The 22011-nt window shown below is 66.3% G+C and overlaps 1 protein-coding gene across 10 annotated transcripts; it reads left to right on the forward strand.

The window, feature by feature from the left end:
- Nucleotides 1-1687: 1687 nt before the first annotated feature.
- On the forward strand, nucleotides 1688-21310 carry TNK2 (tyrosine kinase non receptor 2). Of its 10 annotated transcripts, none has more exons than XM_046898484.1 (17): nucleotides 5459-5519; nucleotides 7266-7528; nucleotides 10998-11175; nucleotides 11330-11400; nucleotides 12355-12567; nucleotides 12685-12837; nucleotides 13041-13318; nucleotides 13401-13527; nucleotides 13615-13761; nucleotides 13874-13968; nucleotides 16403-16597; nucleotides 17803-17894; nucleotides 18404-18523; nucleotides 18911-20262; nucleotides 20636-20731; nucleotides 20816-20943; nucleotides 21022-21310. In XM_046898484.1, the coding sequence occupies exons 1-17, from the start codon at nucleotides 5504-5506 to the stop codon at nucleotides 21026-21028; spliced, it is 3531 nt and encodes a 1176-aa protein (XP_046754440.1). In that variant the 5' UTR covers nucleotides 5459-5503; the 3' UTR covers nucleotides 21029-21310. The 10 variants fall into 10 exon arrangements, with proteins under 10 accessions (XP_015146945.1, XP_046754441.1, XP_046754440.1 ...); XM_004943345.5 differs by lacking the exon at nucleotides 5459-5519 and adding an exon at nucleotides 6825-7137; XM_015291455.4 differs by lacking the exon at nucleotides 5459-5519 and adding an exon at nucleotides 6825-7137 and having other exon boundaries at nucleotides 18404-18448.
- The last annotated feature ends 701 nt before the right edge of the window (nucleotides 21311-22011 follow it).

The raw sequence follows: 22011 nt of genomic DNA on the forward strand, positions 1-22011 counted from the left end.
GCTGAGATGTGGGCAGTGATGTGGAAAAGTGATGGATGTGAGCTGCCCTCCTCCCTTCATGGCTGTTTCATGTTAAAGTCACAGGATGGAAGGGACCCATGAGGATCATCAAGTCCAACTCTTTGGCTGTACGTGGGACCACTCAGAAATCAGACCATAAGCAGCCTGCAAGTGCATGACAGATGTAGGATGAAATGCCAGACTTCCCCCCCATCCTTGGCCATGGGTGGTGGTGTCTGTACCCTGGGAAGCCAGAGCTGTCTGCTCTGTATGTGTGTAGTAGGGGATTTGGGTGCTGCTATATGGTGTAAGTGGCTCCCTCTGCCCTGTCCTTGCCCCTCATAACCTGAGGAGGGTCAGTGCCTGGATTAGGTCTGCTCAGTACCCCCCAGTGCTACATCCCCCCGCCAAGGCAAAGGTGCACAGCTCTGTTGCTGTGGGACTTCCCCTTGCAAATGTGTTTTACTTTGTGAAGGACACTCAACTCAGTTTTTTCTGTGCTATCTTCCCTGGTCCCTTCTCCCAGTCTCACTTAACCATGTGAGCGAAGCAGGAGGTAAAATCCTAAAACCGTTGGAAGGGATCCTTAAAGGCCATGTGGTCCAACTCCCCTGCACCGACCAGGGCCACCTACAGCTCCATCAGGTGCCCAGAGTCCGGTCTAGCCTGCCCAGAGAGGCAGCGCATCCTCCCATTAGCAAGCTCTGCAGGCACCCTGCCTGCCGTTCCCCGTATCAGCCTGGCAGCGCTCCTGTCCCTGCAGTGACTGCGGAGCCCCGGGGCCGCAGTGCTCGGGCCACGCGGCGTGTGCCGCAGCGGGAGGGTGCGCCCCTGCACCCCTCATCCGTCCGCGCCTGCACCTGTCCGTGCGTCCATCCATCATTCCATCCATCCACCCATCCGGCCGGACTCATTCACCCTACGCCTATGCCCACCGCCCCACGCACCCCCGCCTCCCCTCCCTACTCCACCCCCCCCCCCCCTCCAACCCCCGCCGTTACGTAAGGCGGCGGCGCGGCGCCTTTAAGAGCGGGGCCGGGCGGACGGCGCGCCGCCCCGGGAGCTCCCGGCGGAGGGGAGGCCGGGACCGGGAGCGGGACCGGGCGCTGCCGAGCGGAGCCCCCGGCGCTGCGGGGCCGGAGGGGCACCATCCGGGGGCCGGGGGTAGCGGAGGGCGGGGGCCTGAGCCCGGGGGTGCAGGAAGGGGGCGGCGTGGCGCCGGGGGTGCAGGAAGCGGGGGGTTTGGCGGAGGGCGTGCAGGAAGCGGGGCTGGGAGCGCAGGGCCAGGAGCTGGTGGCCGGCGGGAGGGAGGCGGAGAGCGGCGGGGCCGGGGGCGGCGCGGGGCGGCCGGGGCAGTGGCAGCGGGTGGCGCTGGGGGTGCGGGTGGGGCTGCAGGAGCGGGGAGAGCGGGCGGCCCCCGCCGTGGGCGTTAAGGCGGCGCGGAGACCCCGCGAGCAGTGGGGGAACGGGGGGCGGAGGGCGGCGCGGGGCGCGGAGGGCGGCAGCCCCGGGGCGCGGCGGGGGAGGGCGGGCGGGCGCGGGGTGCAGGAGCGCGGCCCCAAAGCGCGGCAGGAGCAGGGCCTGAGCCGCCGGGCGCAGCAGGAGCGCGGGCAGCGCGGGGAGGGGGGCAGCCCCCCGGGCAGAGCCCGCTGGTGGGCCAGGAGGGGGCGGCAGGAGGAGGGCGAGGCGCTGCGCGGGGTGCAGGAGGAGGGAGAGCGGTACCGCGGGGAGCAGGAGCAGCCCCCCGGCACGTGGCCCCCGCGGAGGCGCGAGGCCGGGGTGTGAGGGCGGAGACCCCCCTTCCCCTCCCCTCCCCTACCGCCCGGCATGGTGCCTGCGGCGCCGGGACCCCGCGCGGGACCAGAGGCCGCGAGCCGAGAGGTGAGGGCGATGCGGGACGGGGGTTCGGCGTGCGGGCATCGGGGCCGGGATCGCTCGTGGGGCGGTGGGCAGCGGGCTCCGGGAATGGAACGTGGAGGTGTCGGGGTCGGGCGCGGCACGTGGAAGTGGTGCTGCGGCGCTGGCGCCGTGCCCTGCGGCACTGCGGGGATGCGGCCGCTCGGCCCCCTCCGGCGAGCGGTGCCCCGCGGGAGGTTTGCATTGCGGGCGCAGCTCCGCTCCGCTCTCCCTCCTCCCCGGGCGCCGGGAGCTGTGCGCACCGAACAGAGGACCCTTGTGCTCGGGGCATGGCCCCCTGCTCGGCCGCGTCACGCAGCGCAGGGACCTTCCATCCACAGCACAGCCACATCGGGGCAGGTTTGTCCCGCTAAAGCGCTCCAGACGCATCGACTTGCTTTTTCAGCCTCTTGTTTTTGAGCGCTGTAAAACTTAACCCCGACGGTGCCTCGCTGAGAGGACCCTGCCCGGCCTGCTATCCCGAGGGGGCTCTCGGTCGCCCCGCTCCCCTGGCCCAGACGCGGTGACCCCGGGCACGGGGCTCCCTGGGGCCGTGCAGCACCCAGGGCAGGCTGAGACACGGCCCGGCGCTGCACTTCCCCACGCGCTCACCTTTGCGGTGCCGCCCCGGCGCAGCCCCTGTCCCTGCCTGCTGTCCGGGCTCCGTGGGTCTCCTCCTGTGGGGTTCCCATAGGCGCACCCTTGCCGGGCTGGTTTGGTGTAAAGCGAGTGGGAAAAGGCATCTGCTTTGGTAAAACCCTGCTTGAAGCTGCAGCCTGAGCGAAGTGGCACCTTGGTGTGCAGGAGTGGGACTCTCTTTGTGGAGAGGGTCTGGGATGTAGCCCACCCCGCGGAAGGCACCGAGCAGCCGTGGCCCCGCACGAACCCACCTCAGGGTGCACGCTGGGGGCTTGGGCTGCACAACCTGTTTGCAGCCCCTCGAGCCACCCCAGGCCTCGTTAGCCTGGCATTCATTGGCCTGGTGCCGGTGGGATTGTATGGGAACAGCTTGGGGCCACCAGTGCCCCCGCTCCACTCCTGCTGCTGCCCGGGGCTGGGCATGGGGGTGGCGGCCGTGACTCAGTTTCCCCTGGGAAGCCCCTGGGGTATGGGCACGGTGGGAAGGAAGGTGTGGGCTCTCAGGTTCCCTGCGGCTGAGCCTTGTGGGGCTGATCTACCCGTGGAACCTCACTGGGAGGGGGTCAGCTGGGTGCTCGTCCTTGAGGCACTGTGGGTGGGGGTGTCATGAGCCCCATCCTGTCCCGGGCCACTGAGTTTGTCTCTGATTTGTAGGTGGACGTTCCTGGAGAGCATCATCCGCTGATGTATTTTAGGGATGCTCTGAGAAACAGCGCTCTCGTTGCACCTTCCTCAAAGCAGAGTGGGTTTGGGGCTGGAGAGGGCTTTGTCCCCCATTCGCCCTCCCTCCCTAAAGCACAGGGAAAAGCTTTCCCTCCCTGCCTCCAGCCCCTGGCAGCATCCCAGGCTGGGGCAGAGCCCTTACCCCGCGGCACTGGGATGGTGCAGCAGCTGCAGATGGAGGAGAGCTGGGGGGCAGCGGTGCTGGGGAGGCCGTGCCTGCAGGGGATGGGGCTGTGCATGCAGGGGATGGGGCGGCTGCACCTCCTGCACCACCGGTTCCTGCAGGTGTGGTGCCGCGGGAGCGGGCGAGACCGTGCGGCTCCGTCCCCTGCTGCTGCTGGGGTGCTGCACCCCAGGAGAGAAATGCTTCTTCGGGGTGGGGGCAGCCCTTGATGTGGGTGTACAGGGTTTTGGGGCAGCGTGTAGGGCTGTGCCTGTACCCCTGACCCTGGTGTTCCTCTCGATCCCAGCCTAACGCAAGGAGCAGGGCCTCCCTTAGGTGCCCTGTGCACTGTGGGGAGCACAGCCTCCCCTCCAGCTTTGCTCTGGGCTCGCTGCGATCCTGCTCTGACTGAGCAGCGCCAGGGGGCACTGCCCACACTGCTGCCTGGCCCATTAGACCGCCGCCAATTAGTGCTAATGAGTAGCCAGATGCTCCGTGGTCTGGCCAAGGTGCTGCTCTGCTTGGCACCGAGGCCCCTTCCCAGCGCTGGGCACGTGGGGGCAGATTTGGTGTTCTTGGACATGCCCAGGTGCTGTAATCGTGGTGGGGATGGGAGGACCGTGGGTACGCAGAACCCCTGTGCGTGAGGTTGGTGCTCCACGGCCAATGTGCCCCCAGGTAGAAGCACATCTCCGTAGCCAGCGAACTGTGGGTGGGCATTTTGGTGCTGCCCCTGGGTTTGGTTGTAGGGTGGGCAGATGTGGGGCTGTCAGGGTCCCATCTTGACCTCTCCTTCCCCAGGGCACCCTATGGGCAGTGTGACCAGAGCCCTGCAACTCCCATGGCTGTGTGGGTGAAGCCGTGACACTGTGCCACCTCTGCATCACCGCTGGGCTCGTGGGGACGCTGGGGCACACAGTGGTGCTGCCAAGGGGCCCGAGCTGCACGCCCGACCCGGCACAGGTAAGAGGAGTGCAGGGGCTGCCAGGCAGATTGGTGTTCCATTGGGGTGCCCAATTGCAGAGGGGTCCCTTGGTGGCATCATCCCCAGGGTGGTGATGCTCAGTGATGCCAAGCCCCATGCCATCAGGTGGCAGTGCTGGGCTGTGCCATGTGTTCTCTGGCACTGCTCTGGGCATGCGGTTCCGGATGGGTGCTGAGGTGCTGCTTTGCTTTAGGTGCCCACAGTTGATGCATGTGTCCTTGCCTTTTTGCCTGGCTGCTGTCCTGTGCCTCTCCTGCCTTTCTGCCCCAAAATGCGGTCAGTTGGGCCCTGAAACCAACCAGAGGAAACAGATCCAGGGATGAGACAGAGTCCCAGATCCCCCTGTGCGCCCAGTTCACCGTGTTCCCACCACCCTGGGGATGCATTCCAGACCGGGGCTGGGTCCTACTGCGAGTGCAGGGATGGGGAACAGCTCCCGCGAGCGATGGGCTGCGACCTGACATACGGAGGGGATTTAGTGGAGAAAAGAGGCTTAGGGAGAGGATTGGGGTTGCGCTGGGCTTTGTCGGGGCGGGGGGGCACTGCCAGGCTGCGGACAGGTCTGAGGGCTGATGGCTGCATGGAGAGCAGGAGACGCGCTGGGGCAGAACCAAGCCATGGCGCTGGGCTCCGGTGGCACTGAGCCCACAGCACCGGGGCACCCAGTGTGCCGTCCTCGCCGCCCGCCCCCACCGCGGGTGTCAGCATCGCTCCGTGCTGGCCTTCCGAGATGTCCCAGAGAGCCGTGCCGGGTGCCAGCAGCAAGGGAGGCAGAACGTGCATCGGTATGGGGACACCGCGCTGGGATTCGGAGGGGACGCGTGGTGGCACAACGGGGGAGTGGGGCAGCAGCATCCTGCAGGTGTCCCTGTGTGCGTGTGCGTGCATGGCTGCACCTGAGCAGCCAGCCTGCGGAGTGTTGTCACTGCCATTTGGGGCCACCCCCGGGGCCCCGCCAGGGCTGAGCAAACCAGCCCGGAGCACAGCCACTCGTGCCGCTGCTGGAGCCGGTGACATCACTTCCAGGTGACAGCGCTGTCAGGAAGGAGGCAGGCAGGGTGGTGAGCCCCAGCCCTGATGTGACAGTGAGCGGGGCGATGTGCTGCGCTGAAGGTGAGTGCGGACCCCCCTGCCTCGGAGCTCCGCAGGGGGATGGAGTGGGCGTGGGGGATGCTGCTGCCCTGCTCCTTGGGGACACCAGGAGGGATGTGGGGACAAGGGTGACGGTGACTTGCCTGGAGTGATGGGGTGTCCTGTGGTGGGGAGGACACTTCGTGGTCAGTGTGACTGTCACCGCCACGGGTAGCTCAGCGGCCACGGTTTTGGTGGGAACCCCCTGGGGTGATGCTGTGCGCCTGCTCCAGATTGCTCGTGCTTCGGGTTTGGCTGAGCCGTGGGTCCGTGTTTGCTGGGGTTGGGTTTCGGTTCTCAACCCACAATTGGGGTTTGGTTCCCAGCGCTGCATTTCAGGGCTCGTGCCATGCGCACAGCCTGACCCGGCTGTGCGGAGTGACCCTGGGTTGTGGGAACAGCACTCAGACCCCGCAGCATTGCTCCGCCAGCACTGGGTGAAAGTTCTTTTGGGGGGGAGAGGGAGGGGTGTATGGGCAGTGCGGCCGGGGCCAGCAGGAAGGTGGCATAGCACGTGCATCAGTCACGGCGGTGACGCCGGCGGGGCTGCGCGCGGAGGTGGCTGTTGCTCCCACACCCCGCGCCCGCAGGCTCAGCTTGGTGCTGAGCTCACCTCTGTGGTATGGCAGGAGGGGCCGCCGAGGGGCCGATGCCACCCCTGGGTATGGGGTGTGCTGGGAGGTTGGGGGCGGGATGGGCTCGTGCCCCCTGCCCTGGAACCGTGGGGTCATCTCGCGGCTTAGCGGGGGTTGTGGGTGCGTGGGGGGGGAGGGGGCAAGGAGATGGGGAGGGATCACTGGGGGAAGAGCTGGGGTGTGTTTTGTTTCTAGGGGACAGAATGGGAGGTAGAATAGGGTATCATGCTCTGTGGCATTGGCACCAGGAGATGGGGTGGGTTGTCGTGCCCTGCGGTGGTGGCACCAGGAGCCCTTTGGTCCCTGGGGTTGTGTGATGCCTCCAAGCACAGACAAGTGCAGGGGGGCTGCAGAGCTCCAGGCTCCGCCTCCTCCCCGTCTTGTGGCTCCGACTCAGCCCCCTGTAAGCCCCCCTGCACCCGGGGGGCTCTTACAGTATAGTGACAGGTCCCCATTCGGGGGGGGGGGGGGGGGGGGTGACACAGTGCCACTTGCTCCCACTGTGACTGCATGTGATGTTGGAGGGCTGCAGGCACAAGCAGCATCTCAGGGCTCCCCAGCTCTGTGCTAGGGGTGGGATATCACAGGGTGTATCCTTGCCGCATGCTCCCCCGTCACACCAGGACCTGGCTACGCTCCCTGCCCTGCTGAGCTTTGCGCCAGTGCTGCGCAGCAGCCATCTTCCCCGCGCATCCCTTCCCCCTCCTCCCACAGCAGGAGGGATGCTGGGGATGCTTCGCGCTCCCCCACCCCCCGGCCCTGGGGATAGGTACGGGACCTCCATATCCCCCACCCCGCCGGGTGGTGCTCCCCACTACTCCCCTCTGCCTGACGAGGGCTGCGCAGTGCCAGCCGGGGGGAGACGGGGGCTGCGGTGATGCCACCGCCAATGCCCCCGCCTCCACGCTCGGCTACTGGGGGGGACACGCAGGCTGCGGAGCTGGGAGGAGAACAGCAGTGCCACGGTGAGGACGGGTACCTGGGGGGCTCCCCGTTCTCTTTCCCCCTCCCCTCCGCATCCATCCTCCCCCCTCCCTCTTCCCCTCCATCACCGCGGTCACCTTCACCCTCTCGCTGTTTTCCGGAACTGCAGCAACTTTCTGCCATGTGATCCCGTGCCCGGCTCCAGCCCTCGCCGCCCCCAGGCAGGCGCAGAGCCCCCCACCCGCCGCCGCTGCCATGGGCGAGAGATGTGACTACCAGCGCCTGAGCAGCGCCGAGGAGGAGGAGGAGATGCTGCCCCCCCTGCCCCACAGCCTGTCGGACAGCAGCGGGCTGCGAGCCCCACGGATGGGCAGCAGTCGCCCGGGGCTGCCTCCCCAGCAGGACGTCACTCTGGGCATGACGTGCCGGCGGGTCAGTGTGGGGGGAGATGGGGGGAGCGGTGGCACGGCCCCCGTGGCGTCCCCAGGGTGCTTGTGGGTTCAAGGCTGGCATGGCGTAGGGGGCTCACGGTGGTGCTCCCTTGCATGGCATCTCCCCTTGAATTGGCATGGGGACAGCAGCCACCCTGCGCGGCTGCGCTCCTTCCCTGATGCGTGGGGAAACTGAGGCGTGGGGCATGGGGGTGGAGGGGGAGGAATGGCGTTACTGGGGGGCAGTGCTGGGATGCAGACCCAGGTGTCCCCGCAGAGGCATGCGCCGTCCCCTCTTGGTGGCACGGTGTGTGTCTGGCTCAGCTGGTGCTGGCACAGCGTTGGGCACGGAGGGGCTGCCGCAGGGTGGGCACGGTGCCCAGCACAGGTGGCTGGCAGCCACACAGATGGCCATCTGCATCACCATGGTCCCCTTTCTGGGGTCACCCTGCGCAAATCGGGGCTGCCCCTTCGCCCCCCCCCCCCCCCCCCCCGAAGGGGTTGGCTGTGTGTTGGTGCCACTCGTGTCCCGCGTCTCAGTTTCCCCATCTGAGAGTGACGGCTGTGGGGTGCGCGGACGCGGGGAAAGGGTCCGGCGTGGGGTCGGGATGTGCGTGTGCACCCCCGCGTGTCACCTCGGGAGGGCGTGCGTCACGCTGGCGCTGCGTGTGCTGCCCGGGGCTGAGCCCGTGGGCTGAGCCGTGACGTTGCGCGGTGCCGTGGGTGTATGCCCGCGGTGCCCAGGAGCCGTGTGCGGGCGTGCAGCCAGACGTGCGTCAGTCGGAGAGGGTGGTGGGCTGTCGGTGCTCGGGGTGTTGGTGCACGTGCGCCCGGGCACGGCGGTAGCTGCAGGGTGGGGGGGGGAGGGGGGGGAGATGGGGAGGGGTGCACGGAGGTGATGTGTTTGAGTGCAAGGAAGGGGAGAAGGAGGTGTGGTTGCGGTCGTGCACGTGTCGGGGTGTGTGCGTGGTGCGTGTGGTTGCAGGATTGCGTGCGTGTGGTCCTGAGGTGCACGTGAGAGCCGTCACCGCCCGCGCAGGAGCGTGTGTGCACGTAGGGTGCATCCCAGCGCTGCAGGTGTGTGCGTGGGTACCTCTTCCATCCATCCCCCTGCCCCTGTGCCGTGGCTCTTGGCTGTCTCCTTGGGTGGTGGAGGCTGTGGTTTGTGCCCCACAGCTTCTGGGGGCTCCCACCCCGCTCGGGTGCCGGGGGCTGAGGTGGTGGTGCTGCCCCTGTGCTCTTGGACCCGTTGCGAGGAGGGGAACCGAGGTGGAGTGCGCAGCTGGAATGTGGCTGGGCAGCCCTGTCCAGGTGTTGGGGGTACCAGAGGGTGCTGGGGGCTGCTCAGTGGGACAGGGAACCTCCACACCCGCGGTGTCTCCAAGGCGGAGAGCTGGCGCGTGGCAGAGCTTGGTGCCGAGGGCACTGTGCCCGTCTGTCCCTGCTCAATGGGGCCGTTGTGCCGGGTGCCAGCCGGGATCCCGGCACTGGAAGCCACGGCGGAAGCTCTTTGGGCATGGCCACAATGCAACAAGAGCCGCCTGTCCCATGTCACCTTGGCACACCGGTGGTTGTGGAGGGGTCCGTCTCTACATCCCCCAGCACCCCGCAGGGTCTGGCAGCCGGGTGGGTTTGTGGGGCTGGCAGCACACCCACTGTCCCTTGTGGCTCGTGGGGCAGCGGCACGGTGCCCATCACCCTGGCGCCATGCCCACCGCCTCCCCTTTGGGAGCACAGGGCCGGATGTCCCCCCTCCCACCTCGCTTCCTGAGGGGGGAAACTGAGGCCTGGGAGCTTTTCCCAAGGCCGGAGCGAGTTTCCATGGCAATGGGAGCCGGGGTCCGCTCTCCCAGGCGGTGCAGCTGCCGAGCACCCGCCGAACAAGAGAGAAAGCAGCACATTGATCGGAGCCCGGCCCCCTGGGCGCACGGCCCAGAGCCGGGCCAACGCGCAGCTAAAATAAACCCTCCTGGGACAGGAGCCGGGCCGGGCCGCCGCTCGAAGCCCCAGGACCCACAGACAGCGACTGCCGGGGAGCGAACCCGTGGGCACCGGTCGGGAAAACGCCGACGCCGCAGCTCCAACCCTATTGCGTTTGGGAAGGGGAGGGCAGGACGGCCGGGAAGGAGGGCACGACGGAAGCAGGAGGAGGAGAAGCGCAGCGCTGCGTCCTGCTGCCGGCCCCTGTGCCGCAGGGATGCCCCGAGCCCTCTGCGCGTGCTGTGGGATGCGTGGGGTGGCCGTACCCGGGTGGCATCCAGCAAGCCGTCACCCAGCCGGGCTGACACCCTCGTAGGTTCCCTGGCTCTGCCGGGCTCGCTGTGCCCCCAGGACATTGGCACCCGCAGGGGTACCCTGAGCGCGTTGGGCCGTGGGGCCGAGGCTGCAGCCAAACAGGATGCGACGCTTTGAGACTCTGCGCCGTTCCTTTCCCTTCCTCGCCCGCTTCCGCGTCTACCGAGTAAGTGGCCGTCACCCCCCCAGTGCCGCGGGTGGCCCCGTGCTGTGAGCCGGCGGTTCCTTTGGCCGCAGTGCCCCCGCGTGCTCCGTGCCCGCCGTATTTTTAGCCGAGGGCTGCGATGGCGGTGACGCGGCCGGGACGCAGATGGTGAGGGGGCCGGGGGCCACGTCGTCTCCCCAGGGAAAGGGGAGGATGGACGGGGCTGCCCTGCTGTGGGGCCGGCACAGGGGCTTTCCCACGTCCCCTCCGGCTGCTGGAGGCGGGAGGCTGAGCCGGGTCCCTTCCTGGAAGGCTGCGGTTATGGTGGGGAGGAGAGAGGGGACAGCGAGGTGCGGTGCGGCAAGGGGGGCACTTGGGGGACACGAGGGTCTGTGGTGTTGGGGGTTCCATGCCCCGGCACAGCTCCGGGGAGGTGACGATGACACCCTGGGGACCTTCGTTCCCCGCACACTCACGGCTCTGTGTCTCCATCTATCCCCTCCTGTGCCACCGCCTTATGGCACCAGGACAGAACTGAGGTGTCTGTCCCTGCAGGGAACAGCTGCCACCTCCGCCCTCAGCAGCTGGGCACAGGGAGCGTGGCTGGGGGCCAGGCATGGGGTGCCCCATGTGCATGTGTGGTGCCAGGTGCAGCTGTCCCTTATGTCTGTAAGGTGCCAGCATGCAGTGTGGGGACAGTGTTAGGGGCATCTGTGCCATGCCTTGGGGCTCTGCCTCTCCTCCATCCGTGGCACCGCTGCCTGGGTACGTGTGGCACAGGGTGGTGTTTCATTAGGACCGTAGGCACTATGGGTTCATGCCCTTCTCCGTGGGTCCTGTTGGCAGGGAGCAAAGCCCAGGATGGGTTCTGCACCAGATGAGTCCCATGAGTATCCCTGGCATCCCCACTGGGGCAGGGGGCAGCCCCGGCTCCCAGCCCCTCTGGCACACAGGTGGGACAGGGCTGGGCTCCTGGGGAACGCTGGGGAGCAGCGCAGGGTCCCCACTAACCCGGCACCTTGTCTGGCAGAAGCTGAGCTGTAGCATGCAGGCAGAAGAGGGCACGGACTGGCTGTTGGAGCTGCTGACTGAGCTGCAGCTGCAGCAATACTTCCTGCGCATCCGGGACGAACTCAACGTCACCCGCCTGTCCCACTTCGAGTATGTCAAAAATGAGGATCTGGAGAAGATTGGCATGGGGCGCCCCGGTGCGTACATCCTCCTCCCTCAACCTCCCCCTGCACCCCTTTGTGGCTGCCATGCAGCATTTGCGGAGTCTGGAGGAACACGTGGTCCCAAGGGCTGGAGGGTGGCTCTTCTCAAGAGGGGCCCTGTGTCACTGACCGTCCCTGTATCCCCCAGGCCAGCGGCGGCTGTGGGAGGCGGTGAAGCGGAGGAAAGCCATGTGCAAGCGGAAATCTTGGATGAGCAAGGTATGGCTAACATGCCCCAGCCCTACGCAGCTCTTGGGTCACTTCTCAGCTGGGATCGGCACTCAGGAAATTCATTCCCCTCCTGTGATTTGCCTCTTTTTCCAAGAAACTCATTCAGAGCTAATTAGTAGCAGAGCCTCTGCCAGCCCCGTGGGCTCTGCAGCCCTCTGTCTGCCTCAGCCCCTGGCAGCACCAGGCCGGGGGATCCAGGGACCCTTCCCCAACAGCGGTGATGCTGCACCCCCGGGCACCTCGCGGCCCCAAATGGCCTGTGTGCTCACCAGCTGAGCGCTGGGTCGTGGCCTCTCCCTTCTGTGACTCATCTGGGCTGAGCCAAGCTGTGCCTGGCTTTTAATAGAAGGCGACTCAGCCTTGTGCCAGGCAGAGAAATGCCACCTCCCACCGCAGCCACATGCCTGCCCCAGCCCCCGCGCTCCCCGTGCAGGTGCCAGCTGTGAGCCAGGACAGACCCCTTCCCGTGGGCGACGTGCCCAGTGCCAGCTGGTGGGGAGGAGAGCCCGTCCCCGACCCCTCTGGGCGGCTGGCAGCAGCAGCGCGTGTCGCAAGGCCCACGTTGCTGCGGGGATGTGTCACTGCGCTGGAGGTTTCTCTTGGAACGCTGCCCAGGCACATCATGTGCCCACAGCCTGGCCGAGGAACGCCTCTGGGACTTCTGGCTACTGCAGGGCAGCCTCCTCCGTCCATCTAGAAGTGCTGCTCAGCACGCCGCCCGCTGGGGAAACACCGTGTGGGGTCATGAGTAGGGTTTCAGAAGGAACAGCCTGTGCAGGGCCAAAGAGGTGGATGGGGCGACCCATCTGCCTGGCACCAGCAGGGCACCGACAGCTCTCAGTGGTGGGGACGGGGAGCTGAGGCAGGTTCTGGCCACCCCTGGCACAAGGGAGGACCTGTGGGTGTCTCCAGGCCCACATCTTGCCCCTCCGCACGCCGCAGGTGTTCAGCGGGAAGCGCCCTGACTCGGAGCTGCCGCCTCAGCCCCACAGCACCTTCCGCAAGCCCCCAACGCCACCCCCCCCGGACACGGGGGGCCAGCACTCCCTCACCTGCCTCATCAGGGAGCGGGACCTCTCGCTCTTCGAGAAGTTGGGTGATGGCTCCTTCGGCGTCGTGCGTCGTGGAGAGTGGTGCACGCCTGCTGGCAAGACGGTGAGGGGCACGCGCCTGTGCCAAAACCCTGCGCTGGTGGTGGGGGTCTGGGCACAGGGACGCCCCCCAGGAAGGTGTTGTCCACGCTCCGTGGCTCACCCCTTCTCTTGGCCGTAGCTCAACGTGGCTGTGAAGTGTCTGAAGACGGATGTGCTAAGCCAGCCGGAGGTGCTGGATGACTTCATCCGCGAGGTGAACGCCATGCACTCGCTGGACCACAAGAACCTCATCCGCCTCTACGGCGTGGTGCTCTCCCACCCCATGAAGATGGTGAGTCCCCAGCAGGACCAGCCCCATCCCGTGGCTGCTGCTGTCAGGTGGTGCCGTGTGTGGGGCCAAGTGGGCATGGAGCCCACCTCCAATGGACTCCACTGCAGTCCTCTTCCAGTGGTGCCAAGACTGGGGAACAGAAAACATCCCAAAATGGGGTGTCCCCAGCCTGACCGCCTTGCTATCCCCTTCCTGTGGTCCAGGTGACAGAGCTGGCCCCTCTGGGCTCCCTTCTGGACCGTCTGCGGAAGAACCAGGGCCATTTTCTCATCTCCACGCTGTGCCAGTATGCCATCCAAGTGGCCAAAGGCATGGCCTACCTGGAGTCCAAGCGCTTCATCCACCGAGACCTGGCTGCTCGCAACATCCTGCTCGCCTCCAATGAGCAGGTCAAGATTGGGGACTTTGGGCTGATGAGGGCTCTGCCCAAAAATGACGACCACTACGTGATGCAGGAGCATCGTAAGGTGCCCTTCGCCTGGTGAGCTTGGGCTGGGGGGTCCATCTGGGGAGGGGGATCTGGGGGTCCACCCCTCATGATGCTCACACCCTTCCCTATGCAGGTGTGCTCCTGAGAGCCTAAAGACACGCACCTTCTCCCACGCAAGTGACACTTGGATGTTTGGGGTGACACTGTGGGAGATGTTCACTTACGGGCAGGAGCCATGGATTGGCCTCAATGGCAGCCAGGTGGGTGCAGCAAGCCCCTTATCTACAGCTCCCCACACCACCCCTGTGGCACACACTGTCCCGTAACGGCACTGCCTTGCCCCACAGATCCTACACAAGATTGACAAGGAGGGTGAGAGGCTGCCGCGGCCCGAGGACTGTCCCCAGGATGTCTACAATGTCATGCTGCAGTGCTGGGCCCATAAGCCTGAGGACCGGCCCACCTTCGTGGCCCTGCGTGACTTCCTGGTGGAGGTAGGTGTGGGGTGGAGGGTTTCAGGTGGCCCTCGTTGCCCCTTCCCAGTACAGAGTGAAGGGGGACGTGGAGATGCTGCGTCCCCATGCACTCACCCCACCATCCCTGCAGGCCCAGCCCACCGACATGAGGGCTCTGCAGGACTTCGAGGAGCCCGACAAGCTGCACATCCAGATGAACGACATCATCACGGTCATCGAGGGCAGGTAGTGCATGGGGGGGGGGGACCTTCAGCCAGTCCTGTAAAGCACGACCCCTAAAGCACAGCCCCCCCCCAGGTGGGGGCTGGCAGCCAAGGATGGGGAGCGGCGGGCAGAGCTGTGGGGAGTTTGGGGCTCTGTGCCCCCCCTGACGTGGGCAGCGTGGCTGCCCCACAGCGCCTGTCCCCGCTGACTCACCCCACGGCCTTGCCCTGGGACACAGCTGCCAGGCAGCCGCTCCCTGCTGATAGCAACGGGGACGTGCCACTGTCACCAGGGCCTCAGTGCCACCTCTGCTCCTGCTCCGAGCCTTTGCTTAGTGGCTGCTCCATCCTGCCCCGTGCCCTTGTTCTCCACCGTGGAGGTCCCTGGCTCCAGGCTGGGAGGGTGGGTGACACTGGGTCCCCGGATGCCCGTCCTCAGAGCATCCCCTCTGGGATCCTTTGTCCCCGAGGGACACACCGGAGGCACTCAGCGTCCCTTTCCCCGGTGTCGCACAGGGTGCCAGCCCCCCTGCTGGCCCCACAGTGGGGTGGAGGCGAGGAGAAAGGCGCAGCCTTCCCCTCTGCCCCCCTCCCCTGGGGCTGGCTCCCCGCATTCCGGCACGGTGAATCAGGCCGGATTTGTGTGGCTGCAGGGACCAGCTTTCTCCCCCGGCTGCTCCCCGATGACTCTTGCCCAGGGTCTGGCGGTGGTTTAATTGCAGGGAGGGGAGGGGAGGGGAAGGGAAGGGAAACGGCGTCGGCGGAGGGAGGGAAGGAGGGAAAGGAGCGGCGGAGGGCGGCGCGGCCGGGCCACTGCGCGCACATCGTCCCCGGTGCATCACGGGCGCGCTGCGGGGCCGCTGCTGCCGCGCTCACCGCGCTGCCGGCCCCGGATGAACTGCACGGCGGTGAGGGGCACCGGGGGTGGGGGCGGGGATGGGGATGCGGTGCTTCTGGGGGTGCCGTTGGGCTGGAGGGGCTGCGTGCAGCCTCGCGTGCCTGTGTTCCCCCAGGAGGCGCGGTGTCGGGGTGGCTCTGCGACTCAGGGGCGTGGGGTAGGGCTGGTGGGGCTTCGTGGTGGTGGTGCTGCTGCTGTTCGGATTGGGGGGGGGGCTCGCCCCGTGCCTCAGTTTCCCTTTGTGGGGAGCCGGGGCAGGGAGGGGGCGGTGGGCGGGGGGCTTCTCCGGGGGCTGCATCCGGCCCCGCTGAGGCCGCCCCGGGGCACCGTCAACACCCCCCACCCCTTTTTCAAGCCCCTGCATGTCGTTTGAACCAGCGCCGGGTGTGCGTACGTGTGTGTGGGCAGGGGAAGGGGCCCCCGGCTCCGTGCGCACGGCAGCAGGACCTACCTGAAGGCCCGGGGAGGGGGCTTTCGGCAGGGATGCGGGGCACGGAGCAGGTTTGTGCCGGGGGTTTGAGCGCCGGGGTCGGGGCAGCGCGGCCGCAGCATCTCTGCGGGAGCAGGGGAAGGAACGGGAACCTCCCGGGAGGGGACGCGGCAGCCCGACGCGGTGCGCTGCGGGCGAGAGGGGGTGCCCGGTGCCCTCGCCGAGGGGTCCCGGCGCTGAGTAATGCGGCTGGCTGGCGGCGAGCGGGGAAGGTAAACAGGAAAAGGGCTGAGCTAGTGGCCGCGGGTGACTCACAGGTGACTCCAGGAAACCGCGGGGCCCGTGCCAGCCTGGCCGGGTTGGCAGCGCCGGCAGCTGTGCCACCCCCTGCGAGGCTCCGCTGCCTGCCCAGGGAGTGCGGGGCTGCAGGCATCCCCCGGTGCACGGGGTGGGAGGGGGTGAGGGGGTACGGGATGGGGAGAGGCTGGGGGGGTGCTGCCTGGGGGGCCTTCCCCGGAGTTCCCTTCCTAAGTTTGTTCCCTCCTAAAGCTGTGCTGCCCCAGTGGTGGCTGTGTCCTGGGGCAGCACTGGGCTCTGCTGGGACCCCGGTATCCCCCCGACAGTCAGAGGAGGCTCACTCCACATGGGGCTCCACTGAAGGGGAGGAAGGAAACAAGGGAGATCCCACAGCCCGATGTCCTCAGCTGGGTTTCCCCTATGGGCACTGGGATATCTGGGGATTCAGCATCAGCACCCAGGCTCTTGGTCCCATGGCCATTGCTTCTTCCATCCCCAGTGACGGCAGCCCCATGCCCAGGGCTTCTGAGCATCTCAGGGTGTGTGGGGATGCATCCTACAAGGAGCTCTGCTCCTTACCGCCCCCATCCCCTATGTGCTGGTTTCTGCCCCCTCCCGGCATCTGGTGCCTGGGGGGGCTCAGGGCTCAAGATTAGGATCTGGGCACCCTCCCCAGCCGTGCCACTGCCTGCCTGCGTGTCATAGGCTGAGTCACTTCGCTCCTCCTATGTCACTGGGGCAGGGCCCTGTCCCCCTCCCATCGCCACGCTCTGGGGTCTTGCCACCCTCCCCACGCCATCCTCAGTAACGAAGGTCCTTTTTATTCCTTAGGGCCGAGAATTACTGGTGGCGGGGTCAGAATAAGCGGACCCTAAAAGTGGGCCAGTTCCCCCGCAACACGGTGACCTCGGTGGCGGGGCTGTCGGCCCATGACATCAGCCAGCCGCTTAAAAACAGCTTCATCCACACAGGCCATGGAGACACCAACCCTCAGCAGTGCTGGGGGTTTCCCGATAAAATTGATGAGTAAGAAACTTTCTGTCTTCTCTGCAACCCCTCCACCCTCCCCCCCCCCGCCTTCCCCCTGCAAGGAGCGAGCTTGGCCTTCCTCCCTTACGACTCCTCTCCCTCCTTGCTGTGCTGGGAACAGCTCTGGGCAGGGTCCCCGCAGCTTGACTAACCCCCTCGCCTCTTCTCACTAACGGGGTCGGGTGCTGCATGGGGTGGAGCGTGGGGGCACGGGGCTGGGCTGGGCACGGAGCCCTTCTCCCAGCCCCGCAGACCCCTTGGTGCTTGGCAGCACTGGGACAGGGGAAACGTCACCCCAGAGGTGACAATATCACAGCTGCTGGCGCTTCGTGTAGACATAACTTACATCTTCTTCTGCCTGTGCTCTACCAAGAGTTGACCCTGTTTGGTTTGTAATGGGGGCAGGGCTGGAGGAGGATCGGGGCAGCGTTGGGGCTGGGCGTGGTGCACTGGATCCTGGGGTGCAGCAGACCCCAGGAAGCTGTGGGCACGGTTATAGCTCTCCAGCTTCAGGGATGGGGGGATGTGGGAGGGCTGTCTGGTGAAGAGCAGGATGCAACTACAAAGCTTGCACGGCTCCCACCCCACGGGATGGTGATACCCACGGCACCCCAGCCCCAATACAACAGGGCTCCCAGTGCCGGGGCTGTGCAGGCGGCCCCTGGAGTGCTTTGTCGAGGCGCCGGGCGCACGGCCGTGCCTCGTGCCCTGGCAGGTCTCCCCGCGCCCGGCTGCGTGGGCACGCGCCCTGGGTACGTGCCGTCCGGGCCGCAGAGAACGCACCGAGCTCGGCACACGCCCAGGCCTTCGGGCTGCGCCGGCTCTCTGCCTCGCCATGCCTGGCTTGCGACGGCTCGCCCGGGCCTCCCACCGCGCTGCTCTGGGTTCGGTACCCCACGTGTGGGTGCCCTGTGCCGGAGGCAGGGAGGGGATGGGTGACACCGGGGCAGCACAAGGGGCTGTGCTGTAGAGCCAGCAGCCTCGTAAAATGCGGCATACGGGCACTTGGCACCACAGGGACGCAGCGGTCGGGATGTACCTCTCTCCACGGAGCTGTGGGGTCACCATCCTGCAGCAGGGGGCAGGGTGAGCCTCCTACTGTATGTTGCAGCGTGCTGGGTGTGTAACCAGACGTGTCCCGTGTGCCCGGGAAGGTGCAGCATCCCACTGATTCCCCGCTGCTCTCTTCTTTCTCCTCCCAGGCTGTACCTGGGAAATCCCATGGACCCTCCTGACGTTTTAGGAGTGGACCTGAGCACTGCCAGACCCACCCAGCTCCCAGGAAGGGCTAAAAGTAAGCGTCTTCACCCCTTCGCCCCCCACCTCCAGCCTGTCAGCTGCACCAAGTCCCTTCTGTGCACCCTTCTGCCTGGGCGGTGGGCAGGACTGTCCCTCTGTCTCCTCTGCTCTGTCTCTGCTGCCATTTGCTTGTTGCAGCCCCGGTGGTGGGGAACCAGCATGCGCTGTCACCCTGCCCGGTGCCACTGCCAGCACCACTGTGGGCGTCTCTGCCCGGCCCCTCCGGACTGGACTCTGCCCCGCTGGCCTTCGGCCGGGCCCCTCATCCCCTCCCCGGGGCAGAGCGGCTCACTGGCGCGGTTGCAGCCAACACCGTGCAAGTTCTGTACCCCCCAACCCCACGACCCACTGGGGCGGCCCACCGGCACCTGCTGCTGTCCAGTAGCGGTGCGGGGGGACGAAGCATGCGCCATGCTCCTGCTAACAGCCGCCCCGGCTGCCGCCTGCTCCGCGCGCTCACCCCGCGTCCCGCCTGCTCTCGGGCTCTCTCTTCTCCTCCTGCAGGGCAGCCGCCTCCGCGCCCGCCTCAGCCTTCCATCCTGCTTACCAGTAAGTCGGGCTGTTCTGGGAGCCGCCAGCCCTGCTCGTGCCCCTTCTCTTCTCTCTTAGCTCCTTTCTTTCAAGGTACTCGGGGTGTGCTGCGTGCTCGCCTCCTGCTCTCACCGGTGGCACGTGCAGGTGCTGCTGGGCACCTGGGGGTGACAGCACGGCTCTGCCCCCCGTGGACTGTGTCCCCGGCCTCCAGAAATGGCATGCACTGGGGTGGCTGTGGAGCAGGGGGGGGTCCTCACCTCCTGGCTCACCGTGGACCCTGCCCAGAGAGCGGGATGAGGGGTGGCTGAGGCTGCTGTGCTACGGGGCTGGGGGGAGCTGTCTGGGGTCTTGCTGTGGCTTTGGGAAGGAGTTGGGGTCTGGAGTCACCTCTGAGGTTGGCACCAGCTGGAGACACGGGATGGGTGTGCTGACGGGTAGTGCATCGGGATGCTCACTGCTTTCTCCTTTGCTTCCTAGAGCCTTCCTACGACCCGGTCAGTGAGGAGGACGAGGGCCTGTCAGCCGGCATCCGAAAGCTTTGCCTGAAGAAGCCAGGCCCGGGGAAGGGCCTGCGGCTTGCCAAGCCTTCTGCCCGCGTGCCGGGCACCAAGGTGGGTGAGCGGCAACCCGGCCGGTCACCCAGCGAGGGACCAACGAGCGGCGAGGTGACCCTCATTGACTTTGGGGAGGAGGTGCCCCCCACCACCCCTTCACCTGTCGGGGAGCTGACGGCCCCCTCCCTCGCCAAGCTGGCCATGGAGGCCTTCTCGCTGCTGGACAAAACTCCCCCGCAAAGCCCCACACGAGCCCTGCCCCGGCCCCTCCACCCCACGCCAGTGGTGGACTGGGACGCCCGGCCCTTGCCCCCGCCACCTGCCTACGATGACGTGGCACAGGACGAGGATGACTTCGAGGTGTGCTCCATCAACAGCCCCCTGGGGCGGCAGGGCAGCCGTGCTGGCCTTCCCAGCGCACGCGAGCGGGGTGAGACCAACTACGGCTTCGTGGACGAGGGCGAGCGGGCAGCGGGGCTGGAGGACAACCTCTTTCTGCCCCCCAAAGACACCAAGCAGCCCAGCCTGACGCAGACTACAGAGATCTTCCAGGAGCTGCAGCAGGAGTGCATGAAGAGGTTTAACGTGCCCCGGGGGCCATCCGCCTGCCTGGCTGACGACAAACCCCAAATCCCACCCCGCGTCCCCATTCCGCCTCGGCCGCTGCGCCGCAATGAACCCGGGCGTTGGTCTGGAGAGCTGTCCCCAGCCTCGGGGGGCGAAGAGGACCGGCCACCCCAAATCCCCCCTCGGGACCCGCTGTCTCAGCCCACTTCGCGGACGCCCAGCCCCATGGCCCTGCAGGTGGGCTCCCCACAGCAGCGGGCTGCCCTCTGCTCCTGCCTATCCACGTCGCCAGGGAAACCCATGCCCACCACGCAGAGCTTCGCCCTGGACCCCAAATACGCCACCCCCAAAGTGATCCAGGCGCAGGGCAAGGACTGCTCCAAGGGACCCTGCATCCTGCCCATTGTGAAGGATGGGCAGAAGGTCAGCAGCACCCACTACTACCTGCTGCCCGAGCGCCCTGCCTACTTGGACAAGTATGAGAAGTTTTTCAAGGAGGCCAAAAGCCCCGAGGAGGCACCAGCGTCCCGCGTGGTCACCACGGCCACAGTCCGGCCCATGGTGCAGCAGCAGCCCGACTACAAGGCCAACTTTTCCTCCAACAACAGCAACCTCGGGCCCAAGTGCTTGGTAAAAGCTTCCTGCAGTCTCCAGAAGATCGTGTACGATGGGCCAGATGGCTATCGGCCCTCAGAGAAGATCCGGCTGGTAAGGAGGGACGTGGTGGCTTTTGTCCAGGTGGCCACGGTCAAAAGGTGTCCCCACCCTGTGCCTCAGTTTCCCAATGTTCAACCTGCAGAGGGTGGCTACAAGGCATTCAGGGGTGTCATTGCAGCTCCCACGTGGGGATTGAGGGCCCTTTTAACCCAAATTAGCCCTACCCGCAGTTGGACCCATGGGACTGGGAGGAAGGTGGCTGTCACCCCAGCCCAGGAGGCAGAAATACCACGTTGACTCCTCATTGCTGGTGCCCAGCTCCTGGTTGGGGATGGAGCCGTGGGGGTGGCAGCCATAGTGTCTCCCTGACCCCCCAACTCTGTGCTGCCTGCGGTGGCACGTGCTGACCTCCGTCCTTCCCCAGGTGCAGGACACGGTGCATGGTGTCACCACCGAGGAGTGCCAGGCAGCCCTGCAGAACCACGGCTGGAATGTTCAACGTGCCATCCAGTACCTGAAGGTACAGCGTGCTGCAGCACCCGCTGCCAGGAGGGTGGGAACAATCCCTGACACCCCAGCCCTTATGTCCTGTGTCCCCTTGCAGGTGGAGCAGCTCTTCTGCCTGGGGCTGAAGTCCCGCGTGGAGTGCCACCGGGTGCTGGAGATGTTCGACTGGAACCTGGCGCAGGCCAGCTCCCACCTCCTCGACCCCTACAGCTCCTCCAGGCAGAAGTAGGTCCATGAATAATATTGTTTTGGGGATGGGTTCCAACCCCGTCGCCCCCCTGATCTGATGTCCTCTCCTTGCAGGCGGTGACAGCGGGGACCAGGTGAGCGAGGCCGGACCCAGAGCAGGCATCTCGCTGCGGGGTCACCTCCCCAATCCCACTGCCCGCTGCTGGACTCTGGACTGAGCCCCACCTGGGGGATGGGGGCACCCCAAAAGGGACCCTGCCCAACGGTTGAGACTATGCCACAGCCCCTGTGCCAGGGGGTCTGCGCCCTGGCTGAGGAGATGAGCTCCGTCCCTTGGCCCGATGTTGAATTGTTTTTGTAAAGAGAAATGTAATTTTAATATATATATATATATTATATTATATATATATTATATATCAATATATATAAAAATAATCAATGGAGAGGAGGAGGGTGCTCGTGCCCAGCTCCTGGGTTGCTGCCAGCACACACAGGCGTTCCTGACACGCACAGGAAGGATGCATGCGTGCTCCTATGGCACACACTGGGGTGACCCCATGGCACAGCCCCAGTGCCCCCTGTACCCTGCCGAGCCCGTGCCACCCCCGCGCCCCGCAGCAGATGTGCCGGGAGCACTGTGTGACTCATGCCCGGGCAGGGAGCGGCGAGCCCTGCATCTCTTCCCCCACCCACACAGCAAAGGGGTTGTGCAACCGCATGGCACCGCCGAGCCGCAGCCAGGTGCTGGGGAGCGGGGGTTGGGGATGGCACTCGGTGCACCCAAAGCATTGTTGGAATGCCTTGCCTGGGTGCCCCGAGGTGCCACCTCGCAGAGGGGAAGGGGGGACCTTGGTGCCCAAAGCCGGGTGTGTGTGAGCACGGGTGTGGGGAAGGGTGTTGGTGGTCCCCAGGGGAAATGGTGGGTGCAGGGGGGCTACTGGGTGCATCTCGCTGCCTTTCCATGGTTTAAGGTGACCTGCAACCAAGGCGCGGCCCAGCCCATGCGAAACCACCCCTCACCCTCCCCTCCCCTCCCCCCCCAGCCCGGATCTGCGTGGGTGTTTGCAATGGGATACACGCCGATGGCGCAGATAACCCCCTGCA

Source organism: Gallus gallus, chromosome 9 (assembly GCF_016699485.2).
Source record: "Gallus gallus isolate bGalGal1 chromosome 9, bGalGal1.mat.broiler.GRCg7b, whole genome shotgun sequence".
Lineage (NCBI taxonomy): Eukaryota > Metazoa > Chordata > Aves > Galliformes > Phasianidae > Gallus > Gallus gallus.